Source organism: Puntigrus tetrazona, chromosome 9 (genome assembly GCF_018831695.1).
Source record: "Puntigrus tetrazona isolate hp1 chromosome 9, ASM1883169v1, whole genome shotgun sequence".
Classification (NCBI taxonomy): Eukaryota; Metazoa; Chordata; class Actinopteri; order Cypriniformes; family Cyprinidae; genus Puntigrus; species Puntigrus tetrazona.
Window position 1 is genome coordinate 3,101,238 of NC_056707.1, and position 24,895 is coordinate 3,126,132.

Genomic DNA, 24,895 nt, shown 5'->3' on the forward strand with positions numbered 1-24,895 from the left:
CGTCCGAGAACTGGCCGGCTCTCCTCATTGGCCAGTGATCATCAGTGGCCATCTGCAATCATAACAGCTCCGCTGCTTTTGTAAATGTTTGCTGCACAGAAATAGCCTCTAATAATAATCAGGATTTTATCACAAATGAGCTGTGGATGCAGTGGACTGATGGAGCGCTTGACAGTTTGTTTTCTCCGTACGCTGTCAGTCCACCTCCCTATCTTTGACAGCGCTCGTGAGTGGGAGTGCAAGTAGTTAAACTATAGTCAAGCTACTCTTTTGAAGAAGTAAGCTTCAACCGAAGCTGCCAACTACAATGCAACTATAAGTGAGCAGTATCTTCATATCTAAATATGTTGATATGACTTATAGGTTGACAGTCTGACAGTGTATACTCTAACTAAATTAAAATTGCAGTACTAACACATAATACTTCATAGACAAACATCAGTAAATATTTTGATTATATTACAGTGTTTGATTATTTCTCTCCTCATTTGATTGCAATACAAATTTGACTATAAAAGTAGCCCAGACTTTGCAAACAGCAATATAGCCAACAAAATACATTTTTTGAAATGTAATAGTTTTTTGTAAAAGTCACTCATGCTCACCAAGGCTATTTTTATTGGATAAAAAACACAGTAAAAATAGTAACATAGCCAAATACTATAGCAATTTGAAATAACTGCTTTCTATTTTAATATTGCAAAATGTACTTCTTTCCTTTAATTCAAAGCTGAATTTTCAGTGCCACATGATCCCTCAGAAATCCTTATAGTTGCTGCTCAAGAAATATTTCTTATTATTATGAATGTAGAAAACTGTTTACCGCTTTTTTGGGGGGAAAATCATTATGTATACTTTTTTTTTTAGGATTCTTTAACACATTTAAAATAATTTATTTGAGACAGTAATCTTTTGTAACATGCCTTTGCGCATAACTTAATGAATCCCTAATGAATAAAATGATTGATGTCTTTCTAACATATATGATTAGTAGTGTATATAAGTACTTGTTTCTAGAAAAAAAATACATTTTAATCATAAAAAACTAAAAATGTTATTAGCTTTGCTATTAACTATTCCCTAGAACTGGCTCTCATGTCATTTTTTCAGACACATAAAGTCTCTCCTTGCTTTGGATCCTATTATAATTACTATCACGCTAGGGAAGCCGTGGATTGAGGCAAATTAGGCTCAGATTAAAATGCATGAGCTGATATTTCAGATCATGATTATTTATGAGAATTTGGGAAGGCACAAGTCATTTGACTTGCATATAGGTTTTCTTTTCTTTTCTCTTTTTTTTTTTGTTCTTGGGTGATTTCAAAAATCATCTAAGAATGAATATTAAAACCATTATCCCCAGCTTCTGAGCTAAAGCCTCTGGTAATACGCCAAAGCTGAAAGAAACACTTCCAGCAATTCACAGGAGGATTTTACATACGGTATCCTCTTGCTTTCCGTGTTTCTTTCACACGTGTAGTACATGCAGGCTTCCAGCGATATGCCTCTAGATACCTGAAAGAGGATTTTGTTTTTCACAAGAGCACAAACGCTGGCCTTCGAGAACAAACCGGGTCGTCTCTGGCTCCAGAACGACTAGAACGACGCTGACAAAAAAATTCCAGCTTCAAAGGAACGATTGGAAAAGATTCGCCTGGTTTCTGTCGAATGTAACAGATTGCGGTGAAATAACCTCCGAGTCTTTGTTTTAATTTCCCTCAGCATGTTTCCAGGCACACTTCAACATCACGCATATTGCTTATGACACACACACACAGCTTCTATTTTGTCCCGTATCTGCTCATAAATTTGCTGCTCGCGGAGCAGATGCCCACTTGCACAATTTGTCCTCGCACGCAGTTTCATTCTCAGTATTTCAGCACATTTTCTATTGATTATAAATGTTTATTTGCACCAGCTCATTAGAAGACATGCTTTGTGAGAACATTTTTTTTTTTTTCTCAGATGGCTTTATCCCACTGGATTGATGAAGCACAACAATGAATGGTACTATAAATATAGATAATTTTCCTGCAGTTGGGAGTTGCTTTTGTTGCGGCTCCATTGTGAGAGTTTTACACAGAGCATGCTGGGAGATTTAGGCTCAGAAATGGTGTAAGCCCTGAACGTATGAATGCGCAGATTTACACAAGATTCACCAAGGCCGCTTTAAGTGGCTTAGAAGAAGAGGAAGAAAGAACGGGAGAATAAAACCCAAATCAGGCTCCACCAGAAACAGTAGCACGCTGTCGTGATGACCTATTTAACTATTGCACTGTAATGACAAAGAAACATCTTACTGAGCACTGTTTATGGAAGCACTAAGACCTAGAAACATTTACGTGAATACAGCCAATGAGAGCTTTCATTTTTATTTTACATTTTATCTAAATATCTACTGGTTATATTATACTCTAATATTCAACAGGCTATTCATTTAAACGTATCTGAAACTGACATTAGGGTGCATTATAGGGGTGTTTTCAGGTATCACTAACTATAACAACACAATTGTTATACATGATTGTATTGATTACAAATTGTCAAACATTACATACATATAGGGCTGCAGAATTAACTGAAAGAAATTCACAGTAGGGTTTAGTGCAAAAGCTGTCATTTTATTTAAATAACCGTGTGCACCGTGTTTTCTTTTGAGAGTGAAGTGTCCTTTTGCAAGTGGTCAATTAACATTTAAAAGGAAGACATTTAGAAAACCAACACAATTCAGAATATTATACATTTTAAGATTTACAGTGAAATGTTGCATTAGTAAATTTGGATTTATTATTAAAGCAATAATTACGATATCATTATTCATCTTAATAATAATATTTTACAGTGGGAAATTACAATAATAATACACATTTACAGTACTATTATTGTTGTTGTTCTCACTATTGTGATTGTAATTGCCCATTTGTGCAGCCGTAACAAAAAAAAAGCCAAAAAATTACTAATAAACTAAGCTTTTTTTTTTTTTTTTTTTTTTTTTTTTTTAAACGTCACATTGTTCTATCCTAAATCGTGCAGCCCTAATTTAAACGGCAAATCGCTTCAGTTTTAACAGAAGTACATGCGAGTACATGTTAAATGTAGGTTTGTTGTGTGACTCAGTGCTGCTAGAGTTATTCACTGTCATTTCGGGTGCTTTGGATAATTATGCATATTAGCTGTGGTGAGCAATGACTGGAAATCTTTCAAGCCCAAAAAAGCGAGACTGTAAAAAACAGCTGAGACAAATTTCCTTGCGGATTATATATTTGGACTGCAGGGCCTGGGGCTGCAGGGGCTGGCGCTTTGCATTTAGTAATGGTGTTTGTGATGGGCTCTGATTAATGCCGTCTCACCTCTGAAATGATGAGCAGCTGCGTCCTGTAGCAACTAAATGTTTTGCAAGCTGCTGACTTCGTAGTGGATCCAAATATAATGGAAAGCAGATAATAATGACAAATAAAACCTGAAGCAGGTTTTTGGAAAAGAAACAAGAGCTACGAGCCAAAGGATTGAGTAGTCCTTGAATCATTCTGACTGAAGAAAAACAACATTAAGAAACGATAAATGTGAAGGCGTGTGTGTAATTTACCTGTTTACATTTTGATTTGGGTTTTGCATGAATCTCCTGATGCGTTTCACATGATTGCAGCCGCTGGGAGATTTATGGATCATAATTTTCATCATCTCTTTCCCCAGCAAGGGATTCGAGATTTTCTTCCAGTTCAAGCATCTTTTGTGTTAGATTTAGTGTTCTCCATTGTATTATGTCACTACAGGACAAAGTAAGCGGGATCGTCCTGATTAAGGTTGAAATATTGCGATACCGTGAAAATACTGAGCTCTCAGTAACTGAGTAATGTTTAGGAGAGCGGCGTTGGTGAAACGGTAGCTAGACGTAACGTGACGTAACAAGCTGTTTACAAAGTTTTCGTTTCTACATCAAACTGCATTAAGTCTGTATAAGAGAGGAAAAAGCAACACTGTTTTGAAAGCTGTTACTGAAAAGTGTACATTAAATTAGACTCGTACATTTTAGATTAGTTTTAAGCAGTCCTATTGATACTATTTTAAAAGTGTTCTCTTCACTCTCAGAAATAAAGGTACAAAAGCTGTCAGTGGGGCGGTATCTTTTCAAAAGGTATACTTTTGTACCTATTAGGTTCAAATACGTACACATTAGGCACTAATATGTACCTTTAATGGTCCAAAATGGACCCTTTGGGTACAAACATGTACCTTTTGAAAGGGTACCAGCCCGGTGACAGCTTTTGTACCTTTATTTCTAAAAGTGTTCACAGTCAGCCATCATTAAAAGAATAGTTCACACAAAAATGAACATTTGCTAAACTAAACTATCACACTCTAGCCATGTACTGGATTAGTTTTTTTCATCAGCACAGATTTAGAGAAATGTAGCACTACATCACTTGCTCACCACCAATGGGTGCTCTGCAGAGAATGGGTGCCGTCGGAATGAGAGTCCGAACAGCTGATAAAAACATCACAATAATCCACACCCTTTCAGTCCATGAATGGTAAAGTGCATATCTGTAAGAATCAAATCCATCATTAAGATGTTTTATCTTCAAAACCATTGCTTCCAGATAATATGAGACGCCTTCTGCTTTCTAAAAAGCTGTCTCGACTGAATCGGGAGAGAAATATGCACTAGTACCATTTACAAGAAAAACTGTCGTAAACAAAAATGTCTGTGGGTTTTGATATGAGAGGAGATCACCAGGAGATTAACCTTTTCACTGGAGGAAGTGTTATTATGGATTACGGTCTAGTATTTCGTCCCAAAGTGAAGGTTTAAAATAAAAACTTAATATTTCATTTGTTCCTTACAAACATGCAGCTGCTTCTCACTTGTGTGTAAAATATGTATCTGATGTGTGTGTGTGTGCGAGCTCAAAACACCCCACAGATAATTTTTTATAGCTTGTTAAAATTGCCACTTTTAGGGGATGAGCCAAAACGTGCTGTTTTTGTGCAAGTCCCTTTAAATGCAAACGAGCTGTTGCTCAAGGCCCCTTTCGGAAAGAGGGAGGAGCTACAAGCCTGTTATCTTTGCAGAAAACGTACTCGGTTTAAAAGTTAGTCCTCTTATTGTACTGTGCATAATAAAAGCTCGGTTACGGCTTACAAAGCAGGGAGCACGGCAGCTGGTCTCACTGCGCCTTCACCAACGTTATAAGCCCCACGTGAGATTATGAGCTTGACAAATTCAAGCAGTCGACTTCACATTACTTTCAAATGCAATTTTTAACTGCCACATTCCTATTTGCACTCATTCTGGTAGCACATGAAGGCAGAACCAGTGGAACACCATCAGCCTTAAAGGCTGCCAAGAAGCTCTTTTAGAAAGGCAGTTTGTTCATTGGTGCATCCCAACACACAACACTTGTTATGTCTTTTTGGCTCTGACATTGTCCAGCAACTACAGCAAAAAAACAGTAATGGCAGACTGCTGCTTCTCACTCAGGCCAGTGTTTGTGCTCTCAGGGCAGATGGACAGTGATGTGAATCTGAAAACACTCGTTTGTGAGACCGTTTTTACATTATCAGGATTTTTAAAAAATGAGTGGGTGGATTTTTACCGTTATAGGACGGTTGTTCTCACACACTGCGGCCACACAACTGTGTTCAAACACCTTATGAAAGTCATTTTTGCATAACAGGTCCCCTTTAATTGATGAACTGGAGTCGTGTGCAATGTGTGAATTTTAAAAAAAAAACAAGTCAATAAAAAGCTTTTATTTTCATCTCATCAGTGAAGATGTTAAGCATATTTTAAACAGTAATATTCACTTTTTTATATGTCAAGCTGTTTTAATGAGAACAAATTACTGAGTGCTTATATAAGTGTTTGACTCAGCGCAGTAATTATAATGAACTGAATATGACCTCATTAGTTAAAAGGCTACATTTTCTCATTTTCATAGACGTGTCAACATTTCTTGTTTTTTTTTTCATAATGAACATTATATGTTATTTTACAATCTAGTAGTGAGCACTTTATAAATGCAGTGAAAGAGCTGCTTACAGGTAGGCTTCAGATTTTCAAATGCAAATGTAAGCTTTCAGTAATCTCACTTTCAGCGTTAATATGAATGCACTTTGACTTTCTAATTGTCAAGATATGATTAGTCCTTTAACATGACAAGGGCACTGAGAAAATTGCTATTGACAGGGTGCTTCACAAAATTGTATTTATTTTTATATATATATATACACACACACACACACACACACACGTTATAGTGCTTAGAGAAGACGAAACGCATATGAAAGCCTAACTGTAGTAACTGAAGCAGGTAGTATGGGCTGATGCGACTCACCGGAGGCGGGGACTAATTAGCATATTTACGGTTCTACGTATAATAAATGAGCTAGACTATGTGTGTTATACTGAAGCCATTTTAAGACATGGAAAACATGATTATCAAAGATGCGTTTTAAAAAAATAAGTTTAATAATGTGATTTGCAGGGGACATGTCGAAAACCGACCTTATTTATATCATAACATATTATTTTTGTATGTAATGTACAATATAAAGTGTGCATGCAGGTACTTCAGTCATGGTTTACAGTGCACACGGTTTACTGCACAAATCCAATGCGTTCCGGTCTCAGATCCTGTGCGGCTTAGTGTGATGAAAGCTCATTGAAGAAGAAACTAATCTTTAGTAGATTTTCTGGGTTTTGTCATCTGCCGTAAGAGCAGTGACCTGGTCTCTTCTCATCTCCGCTGGTCTTTCACCAGCTTTGCTCTTACGTCTTTGGCTTCTTTGTGGTTGCGCTCAGATGGTTCCAGTGCTGAGATCCAAATCAATGCCTCTTTCTGTTTCCCTCTCCAGACTCCATCTGTATACAGGGTTTTGACCCCAACCTTGGCATCATCACCCCAATCAACCCTATGATGGCTGGCATCAGTCTGGTCCCGCCCCATCCTGTGGCAGCAGAACTCCCTGTTATTAAGGAGATCATCCACTGCAAGAGCTGCACGCTTTTCCCGCAGAATCCCAGTAAGTTTTACAGCACCCTACCGCGGCACAACCATTAGAGCTTTCGCCATTAAAGCAGGCGCACGGATGAACGTAGCCAGCCCTTATTTACTTCTGCTGATGTCATGGTAAATATATGAAGTACAGCCTGTGCCATTTTGAATGACCTGTAACTGTGTGGTAAAATGTTCCACTGAAAGACCTGTAACTTTATGCCAAATCTTTTAAGGTTACTGAAATCGCAACAACCGAAGGACAGTGTTTATTAAATGCTCCAATGTGGAAAATCAGGGAAAGACGAATTATTAAATCTGTAGAGCTTTTGTCCTGAATGCTATAAAATCTAAATGACCCCTAAAACAGTTCATTTTACCCACATGGACTGCACACTGCATAAGAATCTAATTACTCCAATTCATTTTCTTATTCTTGTTAATGGAAGTAAATGAATGATGATTCAACAATGTAAAGTCAATATTAGTTGATGTATTATATAAGATTTTCAGTCTGGCCTGGGATTTCTTACTTTTCGATTTCGTTTTTCTAAAACGTCTTGCTTTTTAATCATCTGAAACTCACTGTAACTTAGTAGCCAAGTTGATGTGCACCAAGCTGCACTGTACTTTCAGTTTTGATTTAATTAAATTTGTTTAGGTTTGTATAATAAATTATATTTATAATCAATGCCACTATAGTTTATGATGGATTTAGGCTATTAATTTCTGTTTTGAAGTTGTGGAGTGAGGGGAACTAAAATAAATAATAATTTATATTGTTTTCAATCGACGTTTCTTTTTATTTCCAAGTATTTTACATTATTTTCTATGGACTTATCTATGGAATTTTTAAACACAATTTTGATAATCTAGTGCAAATTATTGTCCAGAAAATGTCCATACATTTACTAACAGGTTAATGCGGTGGGCTATGAGCAGTGCGAGTGCAGTGAGACATCTTTGTGGGTTCTGCAGATCTTCCTCCTCCCTCCACGAGAGAGAGACCTCCAGGGTGCAAGACGGTTTTTGTTGGTGGCCTTCCGGAGAACGCAACAGAAGAGATCATCAAAGAAGTGTTTGACCAGTGTGGAGAGATCATCGCCATCCGCAAGAGCAAGAAAAACTTCTGCCACATTCGTTACATTGAGGAGTTCATGGTGGACAAGGCCCTCTACCTCTCTGGTGTGTCTTCATTTTTTGGTTCTTTTCATTTCTTTTTTGTTTTGTCCGGAAACTCTCTACCTTTTGTTAGGGGACTTTTTTTGTTTCGTTATAATAGTTTTTTTCTTTGTTTTGTTTAATTTTGTTTCGCTCAGATGGTTTTGTTTCTCCTTTCTGCTGTATTTTTTTTTAACACATGTTAATGTTTGATTTGTTTTGGTAGGGGACTGATTATTTTTTCTACCTCTCTTGTGTCTCTTAGTTTTTTTATTTTTTTATTTCTGTAAATATAGCCTATATATTTTCATTACGGAGCTCCCGGTTTCTTTTGTGTTTTTTTAAACATGCAATTTATCTTGTTTTATAGACAATAACATAGCAGGAAAATACATACTGCATCTCGCGTTCGTCTTTGCTCAAAAGACCAGTTTAAATCAGCTCCCAATCAGCTAGATACCAGCGTATATGCAACATCTGATGAACATGCTGCAACAAACATGCAACCCATCATAGGCTGATGACTGGCAGTACTGTTTTGTTCAGAAAGGGCTTTCATTTATGTTGCAAGAAGGAACATCTCAGCATGAAGCAAATCCTGTTTTGCATTCAATATGTTTATTCTAGATATTAACAGATATATGTTGATATATGCAAGCAGTCTGTTCGAGAGCTCTGTTTGCTGAATAATGTTTGTTGTCCTAGGCTATCGGATGCGCATTGGCTCCAGCACTGATAAAAAGGATTCGGGCCGCATACATGTAGATTTTGCTCAGGCGAGAGATGACTTGTACGAGTGGGAGTGCAAACAAAGATTGCTGGCACGAGAGGAGCGGCACCGACGGAAAATCCAGGAGGAGCGGCTGAGACCTCCATCACCTCCTCCCATAATGCACTACTCTGAGCACGAGGCAGCTCTTTTGGCTGAGAAACTGAAAGGTAAGCTTTCCCACAGACTGTGGTGCCATGATCTCATCTAGCCTTTAAAGCACAGATTTGTCATCATTAATGTAATGCCCAGAGAAATGTGGGTTCTTAGGGAAAGCTTCAAGGCAGAACTTTTATGCTTCTAATAAAGGCAGAGTGTGGTAAGATGACCCACGCCGCCAGGTCTGCCCTCCTTCAGACGTTTTGCAGCTGTCCTCAGCTGATCTCTGATGATGTGACGGACATTAATGAGCGGCTACATGGTTTCGAGGCTCTTACGCCTCAGTCCTCTTTCCCGTCTCTGCAGCTGCCAGCCGAACAGCCCCAGCTGTTGTTTATTCTGTGAGACTGGTGTGTTTATATGATCAGCTAGTTCCATTCATCAGCTTCAATGAGACCAATGATTGCCAATGAAGTGAACACTGAGTACCAGGCTTCTGGAAAGCAAAGGGTTTCCAAGGTTGACAAAATAGTTTTCGTTTGCGTTTGGTGTGCTTAAAACGGGTTTTGATTGATTCTAGTCTGGAAATCGGTTGTCGTGCAAGAGTTTGTTTGTAAATGGCTTTGTCATAGCCCTGAAGAGTTATAGTAGTGCCCTTTCAATGGAGTCGCATTTGAGCTTCATCTTTGCCTCGATGTTTATCCTAAAATCCTTAAAGCTATTGTTATTATTATTGTATTGTTATTGAAATAGTAAGTACATGTAATGTGTATCAAGGACACTTTAAAATAAAGAAATAAAGTGTTACCTTAGGATCTGATTTTTTCATTTTGCTAGGGGACTGTTTGTTTTGTGTTTTTTATTTTTATAGGGGATACATTTTTTGCTTTTTTGATTTGTTAGGGCTTTGCTTTTTTATTTTAATTTTTTGGGTAGTGGACTATTATTTGTAGTTTTTAAAATATACCAGTGATGACCAACAGCCAATGAGAGAGCAGTTCTTTCTACTATAAAGTCCTGCAGCATTGCCTCCCGTCTCCAATCAATTGTGGTAATTAAAAAAAATCCAAAATCCTGCAATGAACTCATCAGGACAGATTTTTTTTCTTTCTTTCTTTATTTATTGCTGGGCGACTGATTTATTTTCTTTGTCTTTTTTTGTGTGTTTTTTTACTTGTTTCTTTTTGCTTTTGGTGTCAGATTGTTTTGTTTATCTACCCTTCTTGCCTTCTACCTATCTTCTACCTACCTATCTTTTGCATGCACGTAAACGTTTGCTTTGTTTCCTACTGTAACTTAAACCGTGAACAATCAGTTCTCCAAAACGGTATAAATGTTCATTTGCGTAGAATCTGAAGTTTTAAGCAATCTGTGATCTCCTACCGTTTTCAGACAGGCAAGACTAGTTAGTGTGAGGTTTAAAATATTTCACAATGTTTATTCCCGAATCTAGAGAGGTTTGAACGCTCATGCAAGATGTCAAATTTTCATTATACAGGATCATTTTCAAGGCGCCGCACGCTGTGTTTCCACCTTAGAGTTACACCAATCCATCACACCCCTTTGACATTCACACATATTTGTAACGTCACCTTTCATGTTTTAATTTCAGAGCCGGTTCCTGGCTGACAGCTGTTTTCCCATGCTGTGATTTGATTACAGCTAGCGGCTCCAGGAAGGTAGTGATGGTTGAGTTGTGCTGGCTGCGGTGGTTTCCATGCCTCTCTGAGCTCTTGTCTCTCTGGAGAGACTGCTTTCATTTCAATGATGGGGACTTGACTGCAGCCTCCACCTCATCAGCAATCACAGCACTTCCCATGTCAAGCACTTCCCATTCTCCCTGCGTGGCGCATCCACAGCTCTGTCTGTACGTTCTTATGTTTATTGAGCCCAGGAGGCAACAGACGAAACATCTCAGACGGGGTTTCAATATTCTGGAGTTCTGCTCATGCCTGATAGCTGCTTGCCTCTCCAACAAAACCCTTGTTTAAACGCAAGCAGTTACGCTGCAAATATTTATCGACCACAGTTAGTGATACCCGTTTAAGTATCAACAGCATTATTCGTGCTGATGTTATTTTTTGGCATATTAATTGTTTTTATTTTTTTAATTGATTATCGTATTACAGGTTTATTTTATTTGTTATATTGAAGTTGCATTGCAACTCTTTAAAACGCTTCACTACTTCCGTCATCTACTTTTCATCTTAATGCATAGATTTTATTGTTTTACCCCAGACCCTGATTTTCAGTCTCACAAATATGAAAACGCATCATTAAACAGCAATTGCATATTACCTTTTGCACAAAAAGGTAACTATTTCATTGTTTATTAAAACTATATAATTATCTAATTAAACATTTTACACAAATGGCGAATGATCCTTAATCGTAACATTAATATATGTACAATTATATGTACAATTCTACATATACATTAGTAAACAATATCAATTAATTAATAAAACATGTTCATCAAGGACATAAAGTTACAATAAAGAAACAAAACGTAAAAAAAATCAACTGAACAGAAAATTTATATTGCTTATTGTCAATTTTTTTTATTACGTAAAAATCATGAAAATATGAATTTATTTTGTGTAGTTCGCATTCATAACATGTCGCTTTGAAATTAGCTTTAGCGAGAGTTTGCATTGTACTGTACTTCTCAAATCTTAAAAATGTCATTTATGTAAGATAATGCTCATAATACATTATGAAAAAAAGGTTTCTGAAATGGAACAGTATAGCTACCGTATTAGACACTGATGGCGTACAAATTATATGCAGTGTTTAAACAGAATCTCTTGACTAGAAGATCAAAAACTGTCCAAAAAATAAGACACTTTAAATTAAAAGGCCCTTTTTCATATGAATACCCTGTTTCTCTCATCCTCAAATCTGGCCGTTCTTCAGCTCTTTTTTAAACTATTGACTCTTAATTCTATCCATTGCTGCTTTCCGTCTCTTGCATTTGGAAACACTTTAATGCTATTCATTCAAACAGCCCCTGGTTAATGCTTTCTGGCAAGTAAATGCTCATTGCCACATTACGCTTTCATGGAAAAATTAATATGAGCGATGTTTAAAACAAAGCTAATTTCCCGACCATAACTGACGCTGACTGAATTGGCAGTAGCGGGGTGGCTTACATAGTGTCTGAGTTACGGAGAGGTCGGATGACTGAATGCTGGGAATTTCGCGGGAGAGTGTGGAGATTTTACATTTGCATTGCTCGTGGAGCCTCTCATTAGACGTGAGATTGGCAGAGCAGGCTCATTTGACTGTGAAAAATTATTTTTATTCTCGTCAGATGGCATTTCTGCCCGAGGGTCGGGAGAATTCAATTTCCTTTAATTAGCTGGGAAGTTTGAGTGCCACCTTAATAACATACCTGCTCTTGATCTCGAGCGCTCAGAGTCCCTTGGGTCTCTTGCCAACATACTTGCCGCGAAATAACATCTATTTAATTGAAAAAGGGCTAAAATGGATATCAAATCTAAAATTCAAATTAAATGAGTTGAGCACATCTTTTAAGGAGGTTCGGTATAATTGATACATCTCTCGTGATGTCATTCTCCCGCTTGGCTTGAAATCGGTTATGCTGTGGTGAGACGAAGCAGTGAGTCTGGTGAGAAGTGCACGGACGCAGGGGATGATGTTGTTTCCGTGCACAGGATCTCATTAAGGAAGGGATCGAATTTGCTGCCAGCCCTACTGCACTGACTTTGTGGCAAAATTCAATTATTCTTCCAATTTCAGTAATGTATTTCACACGGGTCCACAGGGAGCAGATTACTGAAGCTTGGGAGAGGCCACACTCAATGCCTCATGTCTCAGCTACTCAGGCTGAAATTACACTTCATGTTTAGACAGGAAAAATGCAGGGTTAGTTACTGATTTACGAGCCGTGACTGAACACACTGATGAGATGATGTTCTTGTCCAATACAAAAAGACAACGCAGGGAAAGAGTCTTCAAATGAGGCCCTAAAGTTAGAGCCGTAGCTTAGCATTTAGTGTAGCATCTCACCGATCATTTCTTTTTTCTCAATAGAGGTGGCAAAAGTAATCATTAAAATCGCATTTACTACTGTATCTAAAAAGGCAACTCGTCTGGAAGTGTAGCAAAGTCTTGAATTGTGAAGGTTATAAGTCTTGTGTTTTGAATGCTTGAGTAGTTCGGAAAGAGATTCGAGTTTGAAGGTTGAGTTTATGTGAAGTATTGGGAGGAGAGATTTTGAAGTGTGAAGGGGAGGATGTAGGCCGGATGTAGTTTGAGGAGATTTGAATTTTAAAACTTAGTTTCTAGGGTGTTCTAGTGGTGCTATAGAAAGCCGCTGAGGTGGTTACTACACAGGATATACAGTATGAACTGCTGGACAAGTCTTTTAGTTTTAATTTTTATTCAAATTGAAATAAATGTCCCAACCTTTCCGGAATTCAGGTTGTATGTAATACAATGTATTAAGGATGAATTTACATTTCATGCCTTTTTTGTAAGTCAACCTGCACCAGTTCCATTTTAGATTTTTCGGAGCACATTTGATGTGAGGACGAAGGCTGAGGTTTAGTACACAAAGGTTTCGAAAGAGATTTTTGCAGCGATGCAATAGAACTATTTTAGGTTCCCCAACAACCTTTCTCTAAAAAGCTCTTAGAAGAGCTATTTTCCTATTATCTATTTTTCTTTTTTTCTAGCGTGAAGAACATTTTAATAATCTAAAGAACCATTTTCTACAGTAAAGAGTTCAGTTGAAAGGTTCCATAGGTATTAAAGATCCTTAATGGAACCAAGGATCAAAGCTTTAGAGAGAAGTTAGAATTAAAAATGTGTCTCGTGTAAGGGAGTTTGAACTGGCTTTGTCGAGCCTGCAGAATGAGTGTTACAGCAGTCTCTGTCATAAGCAGATGAAGTAAAAATGACAGTTTTCCTTATTCATTTCTCCAGATGATAACAAGTTCAGCGAGGCAACGGCGGTGCTGTTCACGTGGATCGACAGAGGCGAGGTGAACCGACGCTCGGCGAATCATTTCTACTCTATGATCCAGTCAGCAAACAGCCACGTGCGGCGCCTAATGAACGAGAAAGCTCAGCACGAGGAGGAGATGGAGCTGGCCAAAGAACACTTTAAGAATTCCTGCTTGCCATTCTCACACAATGTAAGATACCTCCTGCCTTCACTGTTTGTATCCCAACTGGTTACTATGAGATTTTCATCTAGTGTTGCCATGACAACCGCTCATCCTTTGTACCGAGCAAGATGATATAGCCGTCCTTAAGTGGGCTCAGTCTCTGATCTGATTGTTGGACCTTTTTTTTTTTGCTCATCTTGATATGACTGTACTGCCTGTAGGAGTGTATTTGTATGTCAGAACCACCTAACTGTAACAGACAAGACATAGGCTCTGTTCCAAAACCTAGAGAGCTGCCTACATAGGCAGCATTATAAGGCATCACAGGTGAGGTTTTAAAAGGTAGGCATTATTAAAGCCAACACATATATTCTTCACGAAGAAGACAATGCCATGATGGACAAAATCCATCTTAAGCTGCATCTGTGAAATTTCATGTTCGAAATCCAGTCATTTCCATAGAAATGGAAACTGCATGGCTAATGTAGCTGAAGTTATCTTTGTCTCTGACTGTATTCACAGAGACCAGAACTATGTCATCATTTTTATGCTGTGTCCTTTTTAGAGGTCTGCACAGGCCTTAAAACAACACTGAACCAGAACCGTGCCTAAATGTTAATGCTCAAGCCCAAAAACATTCACTCCGTGTATAATTCATAACTGCGCCTTTATTATACACAACACAGTAAGATTAGCGGTTAAGAGATTTTTTGGGAACATTTTCTAAAGCTAACGTCTACTAACTTTATAACAACATATTATGCCACTTATTTTGTGTTTGTTTTAGCTTTTAGCTTTTAACAGGGGACACTGTTGTATTTAAACACTAATAGTCCCTTATTTACAAGGTTCTGTTTCAGTTTGAATGCCGTTAGAAAGCAAGGCAGCTCACTAGCCGTGGAACAGAGCCACAGTGTCTCCTACACGATTCACAAGACATCACTGCAGATATACACTACACAAATGCACACTAGGACATATGACTGCATTGAGACCTAGCTGCCTATGTCAGTGTGACAGTAGACATAGCCCATAGAAGGGCCCTGGGTAAGTACAGTCTCAGTGGAAGCACTCTGACCATATAGCAGATGTGGAGATGTTCAACTTAACTTAAAGGTAGGCCAATACAAGATTCACTCATCCTTTTTTTTTGCAGCCCGGACAGGTGAGAAGCCAATATCCCAGCTCAAACAAAGAAATGTAATTTGCTCGAATGAATATGTGTGATGGAGCTTTGTAATTGGCGGCTTGACAGAAAGACATTGTGAGACCATTTGTGCATGAAATACTAAGAGAAAATGTATTTTAGAGTTGTTGTAGTCTAAAGACGATGATGGCATAATTGTTTACTAAATTGTAGACTTGGTCAAATTAATAAATAGCAGGCAACAGTTTACAATTGGTCCAAATCTCAATCCTAGCGCAAATCCATCACCTAATGCCAAAATAAAAACTGCACACGTACCCAATCTGAGCTAAACTCTCAATCAATGTTTGACATCAAACACTCAGTACTTTATTAGTACCTCTCCAGAAAATCCATCATTGTAGACTGTTGCCTTCCTCAGTCCTAAGGAATTGAAACAGCAGCTAATGAGATGTAAGTACTACAGACACATTCAGGGGCCTCTCAGAGAAGTGTTGCGAGGGTCCTGATGCGTCTGACTGCTGGCGCAGATGCTGAGCTCTACATAAATGGCTTGTCTTGTCTGACTTCCTTACCCACCAAAGTTGAGCAGATTACGGCTGTGTTCACCGCTGCCACCAGGCAAAAGGCATGGGACCATTTCTCAAAAGCGCAGCGCAAGAACATAGACATTTGGCGAAAGCAGTGCGAGGTTGGTATTTCTTCTCCCCTTTTGACATGCTGACTCTACATCAGGGGTCTCAAACTATGGGCCAAGCTTTGTCACTACAAACCAAGTTTCACTATACCCTGTTGAAAAAGGAAACAGTATATGCTTGTTAGGTATGTTTTGAAGCATGGCAGCTGGTCCTTAGTTGGTCATAAGCTGGTCCTGAGATGGTTATAAGCTAGTTATGAACTGGTCCTGATCAGTTTCTTAGATTTAAACCAAATTGACCAGCTCATAACTTGCTCAGGACCAGCATAAACATGTTTCAAAACATGTCTAAGCAGCATATAATCTTGTTTTTTTCCCAAAGGGGTAGGCCCTAATGCATTTAAAAGCTAAAGTATTGCACCAATATTTACATTATATAACATACATATTTCAAATGTGTGGTTGCTGGTTCTCTGAAGGAGAACCCTGCCTAGCTAGGGGCCCCCAGGTAATGTAGTTTGAGACCCCTGCTCTACATGGTACACTGACACGGCAGCTCTTTATATGGCAGTGTATCTTGTGGCTTTTCATTGTACAGACTTGTGGGCCCTCACACAGCAAAAAAAAAAAAAAAAAACCCAGTTTTCTAGCCTCTGCTCTTTCGTGCAGCAGAGCTCTCTTTGAAATTGCCACCTAGAAAGAACCTCCATTGCTGCCATGGCAACAGATACTGGCAGGATTATAATGATGCTCATCAGTGATTAGCCTGAATTAATTGTTAATAACTCATCCAATTTGAATTAGGTCTCCATGAGGAAGGAAAAGTGAGGTGCGTGTTAACTCCAAATGTTCCTATGCAATAAAAAAAAAACGATGCATAGAAATCCCTGAATTCTCTGGAATGCACAATATGGAATTTCCATATTCATAATATGGAACGTCACCGGTATGCAAAATTGATGTTAGCGCAAACAGAATACTCAATGAACCTTGAAATATAAAAATCCCTTGCTGGTGATAGACTCCAGCTGCAGTCTTTCCTCCAGCCATCAGACTTTTTCCACGACTGTATATCATGAGCAGTGATGTGAGGCCCGAAACCTAGTCTTAGAAATACACTGACTGTATTGATTAATTGCTTTAAGTCAAGTCTATGAAAGGATTCCATTTCAGTTCACAGTCGCCAAGAGGTAAGGCATCAGCGTTGTGGCAGAGTCTCTGGTGCTGTGAGAAGTGAAAGCCGGTTGAGATGCCACCCCTGTGAAAAGGTGTTTTTATTGGTGTTGTTTTGTAGCACCGTTTGTGGATTTGTCAGATATATTAAAATGATTATACAAGTACAGAGTTTGAATGCTATATAGTTTTTGCTTTGCTCAGCCTTAAAATAAAGAGGCAGAGGCTAGTTGAACACTTTTGAACATTTCTTTCTTTCTTTCTAAATAAGAGCCTAGTTAAACATTTCATGAGCCCATGAAATATGTAACATGACAAAACAAACGATAAAATAAAATCAACAACATACTAGTTGAGTTTTTTTTAGTAGCAATTAAGTATGATAACCAATTGTCAATATTAACCAATTGCTTATTAGTATGCGTATTATTAAAAATATTGGCTGTTTATCACCTAACCCAACACCTAAATGTAACAACTACCTTACTACACTGTAAAAAAAAAATTGTTGTTGACTACAACTTGAATTGACCTGTTACCCTGCTGCCTACAAATTTTTTCTTGTGTCACCCTGAAATAGGAGTATTTTAGTTGACTAAACATTATTAGGCAGCAGGGTAACAAGTTATTTGAAGCAATTTATTTTATTCTTTTTACTATGTAACAATTAAAAGGTTTGTTAATAGCAAGAATCGTACATTAAAAAAGCGAACATTTAAAACACTTGGTAATAATAACACACTAAGAATCATTAGGTGAGCATAAGTAAATAGTTAGTTCATCCTTTATAAAGCATGGTCCCATCATGAATAGTCATTAGTAAATATACTATAAACTATAAATGCCTCGTTCTTTATTCATAAGCATATCTTTTACAAGGAAGGCTCAGATATCTTCCTAACAGAGCAAATAAACAAACACAACAGAGAGGGATACACAACTCAGGAATGTTTTTTAAGATTTCTTTTTCTATGAAATTAGAGATTTATTTTAAATGTTTTTATCAAGTGTACAGTTTTACGGTTTACAGTTTTAATTTTTGCATCTTGGTGTTGTTTAACTGTCTGTTTGGAAGATAAACGAGCCTTTAAATCTCTTTGGTAAATGCTTTACAAGGTATAAATCATCCTCACACAAATAGATGACTATTAAGGCAACTACTAAATATTTTACAACTACTTGACTTAAACACGAATTGGAGCAGGAATATATGTTAATAAAGCATTTATTAGCACACTGACAAACTATTATCGTGTCCAAAAAATTACAAATGTACATTTAAATAGTTTATTAATCATTTGATTACACTTTCTAAATGATTCTATAAACTGGTAATGCAGAAATTATAAATGCATTGTTAATAAAGTATAAAAACACAATTATTAAACATATGCTCAAGAACAAAACATTTATAGCTGCATTTATAAACCGCTTGCTAATGCCTATTAATGTTGGAACAATGCTATATAAAGGATAAATTGACTATTTACTAACGCATAACTAATGATTTATAGTGTACAGTTATTAAAAAGTGTGACCAAAATAAGCTATTGCTTATGATGTGGTTTCATTTACTTAATTACTCAACAGTAAACTAAATAGTTGTTTTATTATTTACTAGTTGCTGTTTTTTGTATGATATTAGGACTTTAGTTTGGAAAGTTACAAACGCATATTTAAAAATGCAATACTCTTTTAAAATCAACATACACAATCATGGCTGGAAAAGAAATAAAACTTCTGACTTAAAACATTATTACAAGGATATAGGCCTTGTGAAAGAGTAACGGCTAGCCTCAGTCTCTCTTATTTTGTTGGCCAGAAATGGCTTTAAGCGAATGCAGTCTTTATAAAAGTTATAAAAGCCTTATTGGTTTTTCCAGAATGACTGGAAACACCACTGGAAAAGCAATGGATATCCTTTGGTCAAAGGTGTGGGAGCCCTGTAAAATGATATTGTGAGAATTCGAGAGAAATACGATATCAGAAACAACCCAGAGCTCGGCCTGTATTCCTCTGATACTACAGCTTTCAAGAAACAGATGAAAGATCCGGCAACACGGTGCTAGAGTAAAATGTATTCAATCACAGATAAAGCAAAGCTCAAATGTGCTCCCTTTATAGAGTCAGATCTGCAAGATTTCACAGTGGTGGCATTAAACGTCCTTTGTGCTGATCCCTATAATGGCTATCAGAGGATCAGTGGGCTTGGAAGTTTGTGTAATGTGATTTTTACGCTCCATTTTCAGACCTAGACAAATGAACTTTCACTATTGCACAGCACTGAGACGCCAGAGCCTCCGTTTTCCCTCTGGGTTGTATTTTTAAGTTAAGAAATCTATCACCGGGGCCTGTGCTTGCCAAATCATTGCCTGTTTTTTCATCCTGTTAAAAGTGTCCAGGTTAAATTAGATTATTATTAGAATAGAATAAAACATTTCATTGGTATGTGTGATTGTTATATATATGTTACTGCCGTATTTACAGAAAAAAGGGAAGTATAAAAGTGTGTCCTTGTAGAATTTCTTGGAGAAGAGGAAATGTTAATGTGTGCAAAATGTAATCTTTAATCATTCAAGGTCTCGGACAGAAGCCAGTAATGGTGTGTGTGTGTGTGTGTGTGTGTGTGTGTGTGTGTGTGTGCGTGTGTTTGTTTGATTTCTGTGTTGTGCTCCATTAGGAGCTGAGAAATGCTCACAGTGAAGAGATCATGGGAATACGAAGGGAAGAGGAAATGGAGATGTCAGATGAAGACTTGGAGGAAAACCCCTGCAAAAAGATGAGAATGGAGGACACGGGTAGGCCTGTGATCAGCCACTCATTATCATAATCATGATTTATTAGGATACTGGAGGCAGGGACTGGCTAAAACATGCCTAACATCTAGTTCATTTACACTGGTTGGGACTGTACAGTGCATTTAAAATGAACAACAAATCTTCTTTAAAGGTCACTGTTAATTGGTGGATAAGAGGAATGTGTAATGCAGTGCCATAGAGACATCTGTTTAATGCCTACATAATTAGGTTTAATTTTAAGGGCCCAACAATATATTATTTTCTCTAGCCCACTGTTTAGAATTTAGTTTTTAATTTTATATATATATATATATATATATATATATATATATATATATATATATATATATATATATATATATTTTATATATATTTTATATTATATAAATATACTTAATATATACAGTTACCAATGCATGCATACATTTGCATTTACATATACATAACAAATATATCTAAATAATTAAAAATAAATACATGCATACTCTGTATTCTAGAAATATGCATGCTAATAAGAAATAGGTGTACAAAGTATTTATTTGAAAACACCATAAATGTCTATACCGTCATTTGATCAATTTAATCGTCCCTTCTGTAAAGAAATATGTTCTTTAAAAAAAAATCTTACAGACATCAATTTTTGGAACAGAAGTGTATAAATAAATAATAATTCATAAATAAATAACAATTTGTGAAAAAGACAAATCAGTATTTTTCTCACCAGCCCTCAACCGCATTATTTATTTAATTTGCAACAATAGCAGGAAAGTTACAGCCATAATGTAACACAATGCTAGAAAAAACGGTGTAAAGCTGATTTGTTTATCGTTTTTAACTCATTCTATCCGATGCTTTCAAGGCTATCACAATGTCACATAACTTCAATAATACATCTTCTATGTCTGCCAGCTTAACATCCCAAACCAATGCAGTTTTCATCTGCAAAGCACTGAAACACATGTGTTAGGACCGATATTCATAACCACTATAAATAATCATTCATTGTCAGTCTATAATACCGAATAGATAAACTAAGTAAATAGTTGATAACAACTAGATAAACTAGTTGTCCGGGGCTATATGCCCCTGGTAGGGTCTCCCATGGCAAACAGGTCCTAGGTGACAAGCCAGACAAAGAGCGGTCCATGACACCCTTATGGAAAAGACCTGGAATGGAGTCGCGACGTCGCCCGGTATGGCGCAGCCGGGGCCCCGCCATGGAGCCAGGCCTGGGGCCGGGGCCGGCATGCGAGCGCCTGGTGGCCGGGTCTTGCCCCACGGGACCCGGCCGGGCTCAGCCCGAAACAGCGGCGTGGGGCCATCCCCGTGGGCCCACCACCTGCAGGAGGGACCGTGAGGGCCGGTGCCTTGTGGTTTGGGTAGCAGTCGAAGGCGGGGACCTCGACAACCCAACCCCTGGACTCAGAATCTAGTTTTAGGGACATGGGCGTCACCTCTCTGGGGAAGGAGCCTGAGTTGTTGCGTGAGGTTGAGAGATACCGGCTAGAGATAGTCGGGCTCACCTCCACGCACTGCTTGGACTCTGGAACCCATCTTCTCGAAAGGGGCTGGACTCTTCACTACTCTGGTGTTGCCCGCAGTGAGAGCGGCAGGCTGGTGTGGGCTTGCTCATAGCTCCCCAGCTTAGCCGCCATGTGTTGGAGTTTAACCCGGTGGACAAGAGGTCGCCTCCCTGCGACTTGGGTTGGGGAGGACTCTCACTGTCATTTGTGCCTCACGGGCCGAATGGCAGTGTAGAGTACCCGGCCTTCTTGGAGTCCTTGGGAGGGTGCTGGAAAGTGCTCAACCGGGGGACTCTATCGTCCTGCTGGGGACTTCAACGCTCACGTTGGTGATGCTAGTGACACCTGGAGGGGCGTGATTGGGAGGAACGGCCCCCGATCTAAACCTGAGTGGTGTTCTGTTGTTGGAATTCTGTGCTGAGGCACGGTCTGTCCATAACGAACACCATGTTCAAGCACAAGGGTGTCCACCAGTACACCTGGCATCAGGACACCCTAGGGCGGAGGTCGATGATCGACTTTGTGGTTGTATCATCTGATCTCCGGCCGCATGTCTTGAACACTCGGGTGAAGAGAGGAGGCGGAGCTGTCAACTGATCACCACCTGGTGGTGAGTTGGATCCGTTGGCGGGGAGGAGGCGGACAGACTTGGCAGGCCCAAACGTACCGTGAGGGTCTGTTGGGAACGTTTGGCAGAGACCCTGTCAGGGAGATCTTCAACTCCGCCTCCGGCAGAACTTTGACGGATCGAGGAGGCTGGAGACATTGAGTCGAATGGACTATGTTCTCTACCTCTTTGGTCGACGCGGCCGTCCGGAGCTGTGGCGTAAAGTCTCCGTGCGTGTCGTGGCGGTAACCCCCGAACCCGATGGTGGACACCGGAAGTAAGGGATGCCGTCAAGCTGAAGAAGGAGTCCTATCGGGCATGGTTGGCCCGAGGGACCCCTGAAGCAGCTGACAGGTACCGATGGGCCAAGCGGACTGCTGCCGGGTGGTTGTGCAGGCAAAAACTTCGGGTCTGGGAGGAGTTCGGGAGGCCATGGAAAATGACTATCGAGCGGCCTCAAAGAGGTTCTGGCAAACCGTCCGACGCCTCAGAAAGGGAAAGCAGTGCCCTGCCAACACCGTATATAGTGCTGATGGGAACCTGCTAACCTCGACTGGGGATATTGTGGGGCGGTGGAAGGAATACTTTGAGGACCTCCTCAATCCCGTCAACACGTCTTCCACTGAGGGAGCAGAGGCCGGGGATCCGGGGGGGGACTCGACCATTACCCTAGCTGAGGTCACTGAGGTGGTTGAGAAGCTCCTCTGTGGCAAGGCACCAGGGGTGGACGAGATCCGCCCGGAATACCTCAGGTCTCTGGATGTTGTGGGGCTGTCTTGGCTGACACGCCTCTGCAGCATCGCGTGGACGCGGGGGAAAGTGCCTCTGGACTGGCAGACGGGGGTGGTGGTTCCTCTTTTCAAGAAGGGGGACCGGAGGGTGTGCTCCAACTATAGGGGGATCACACTTCTCAGCCTCCCTGGGAAAGTCTATGCCAGGGTACTGGAGAGGAGAATCCGCCCGATAGTTGAACCTCGGCTTCAAGAGGAACAATGCGGGTTTCGCCCTGGACGTGGAACACTGGACCAGCTCTATACCCTCTCCAGGATGCTGGAGGTTCCTGGAGTTTGCCCAACCAGTCTACATGTGTTTTGTGGATTTGGAGAAGGCATTCGACCGGGTTCCTCGTGGTGTCCTGTGGGGGGTGCTCTGGGAATATGGGGTAAGGGGCCCTTTGCTAAGGGCTGTCCGATCCCTGTATGATCAGAGCAGGAGCTTGGTTCGCATTGCCGGCATTAAGTCAGACTTGTTTCCAGTGCATGTTGGACTCCGACAGGGCTGCCCTTTGTCACCGGTCCTGTTCATTATTTTTATGGACAGGATTTCTAGGCGCAGTCAGGGGCCGGAGGGGGTCTGGTTTGGTGACCACAGGATAGCTTCTCTGCTTTTGCTGATGATGTTGTTCTGTTGGCTGCATCTGGCCAAGACCTACAGTGTGTGCTGGGGCGGTTTGCAGCTGAGTGTGAAGCGGCAGGGATGAAAATCAGCACCTCCAAGTCTGAGGCCTTGGTCCTCAGTCGGACAAGGGTGGCTTGCCCCCTTCAGGTTGGTGGGGAGCTCCTGCCCCAGGTGGAGGAGTTTAAGTATCTTGGGGTCTCGTTCACGAGTGAGGGAAGGATGGAGCGAGAGATTGACAGGCGGATCGGTGCAGCTTCTGCAGTAATGCAGTCGCTGTACTGGTCTGTCATGGTGAAAAAAGAGCTAAGTCGCAAGGCGAAGCTCTCGATTTACCGTCGATCTTCGTTCCTACTCTCACCTATGGTCATGAGCTTTGGGTCATGACCGAAAGAATGAGATCCCGGATACAAGCGGTCGAAATGAGTTTCCTTCGTAGGGTGGCTGGGCGCTCCCTTAGAGATAGGGTGAGGAGTTCAGTCACTCGGGAGGAGCTCGGAGTAGACCCGCTGCTCCTCCACATCGAGAGAGGCCAGCTGAGGTGGCTCGGGCATCTGTTCCGGATGCCTCCCGGACGCCTCCCAAGGGAGGTGTTCGGGCATGTCCCACCGGGAAGAGGCCCAGGGAAGACCTAGGACACGCTGGAGAGACTATGTCTCTCGGCTGGCCTGGGAGCGCCTCGGTGTCCCCCCGGAAGAGCTGGAGGAAGTGTCTGGGGAGAGGGAAGTCTGGGCATCCCTGCTTAGACTGTTGCCCCCGCGACCCGGCCCCGGATAAGCGGAAGAAAAAGAAGAAGAAGAAGAAGATAAACTAATAAATAGAACTTTGGTAAAGTGCGTCCATATTAAAGTAAAAGGTTAATAATAATTCCCAATCAATTCTTGATCTGATGAAAAACAAATAACGTAAAAATAAACACAATCGCCCCCCGCTGGCCTCTGATCAAATCAGCTCTTCCTTGACCACTTGTTTTTATTAGCTTTATTCAAACAGAGTGTTCACATCCTTCAGATAACCTTGAGTACAACAGCATTTGTGCTGAGATATCAACGTGAGTGATTACACTCTCCCTCCTGCATGTATCCCACAGCAAATCTGATTATGAATGATATTGCTTCGGCAGAGAACGGCGGCAGGAAGTGTCAGGGGATTCTGAGCTCAGCGATATTTCATGACCTGTCACAGCACACAAGCTCCGGCTCAATAAAAGTAGTATTTTCAGTGGCAGGAAGGAATATCTAATGGTTGAGATTCTCTGTTGACACAGCAGTGACCAAGTTGTTATGCAAACTTCACAGTCGATTTCGGCTCTGAATCACAACGCTTGCTCTAAAGCCTGCCTCGTAGGCGCTGATTCAAGCTTGAAAGTCAAGGCTACAACTTGTCTACTATGATGCGTGTTAGATTAAGCAACATATCATACGTTGCACCCTACTAGAAGAAACTAAGGTCA

At 40.1% G+C, this 24,895-nt stretch overlaps 1 protein-coding gene across 1 annotated transcript in view; it reads left to right on the top strand.

The window, feature by feature from the left end:
* The window catches only part of enox1 (ecto-NOX disulfide-thiol exchanger 1), an 83,584-nt gene that overhangs the window by 46,876 nt on the left and 11,813 nt on the right, over positions 1-24,895 (top strand). Inside the window, 7 exon segments of the mRNA XM_043249066.1 lie at positions 6,859-7,026; positions 7,977-8,183; positions 8,865-9,098; positions 13,978-14,163; positions 14,166-14,189; positions 15,894-16,000; positions 19,800-19,917. Of these exon segments, the coding sequence (XP_043105001.1) occupies positions 6,859-7,026; positions 7,977-8,183; positions 8,865-9,098; positions 13,978-14,163; positions 14,166-14,189; positions 15,894-16,000; positions 19,800-19,917 (1,044 nt within the window).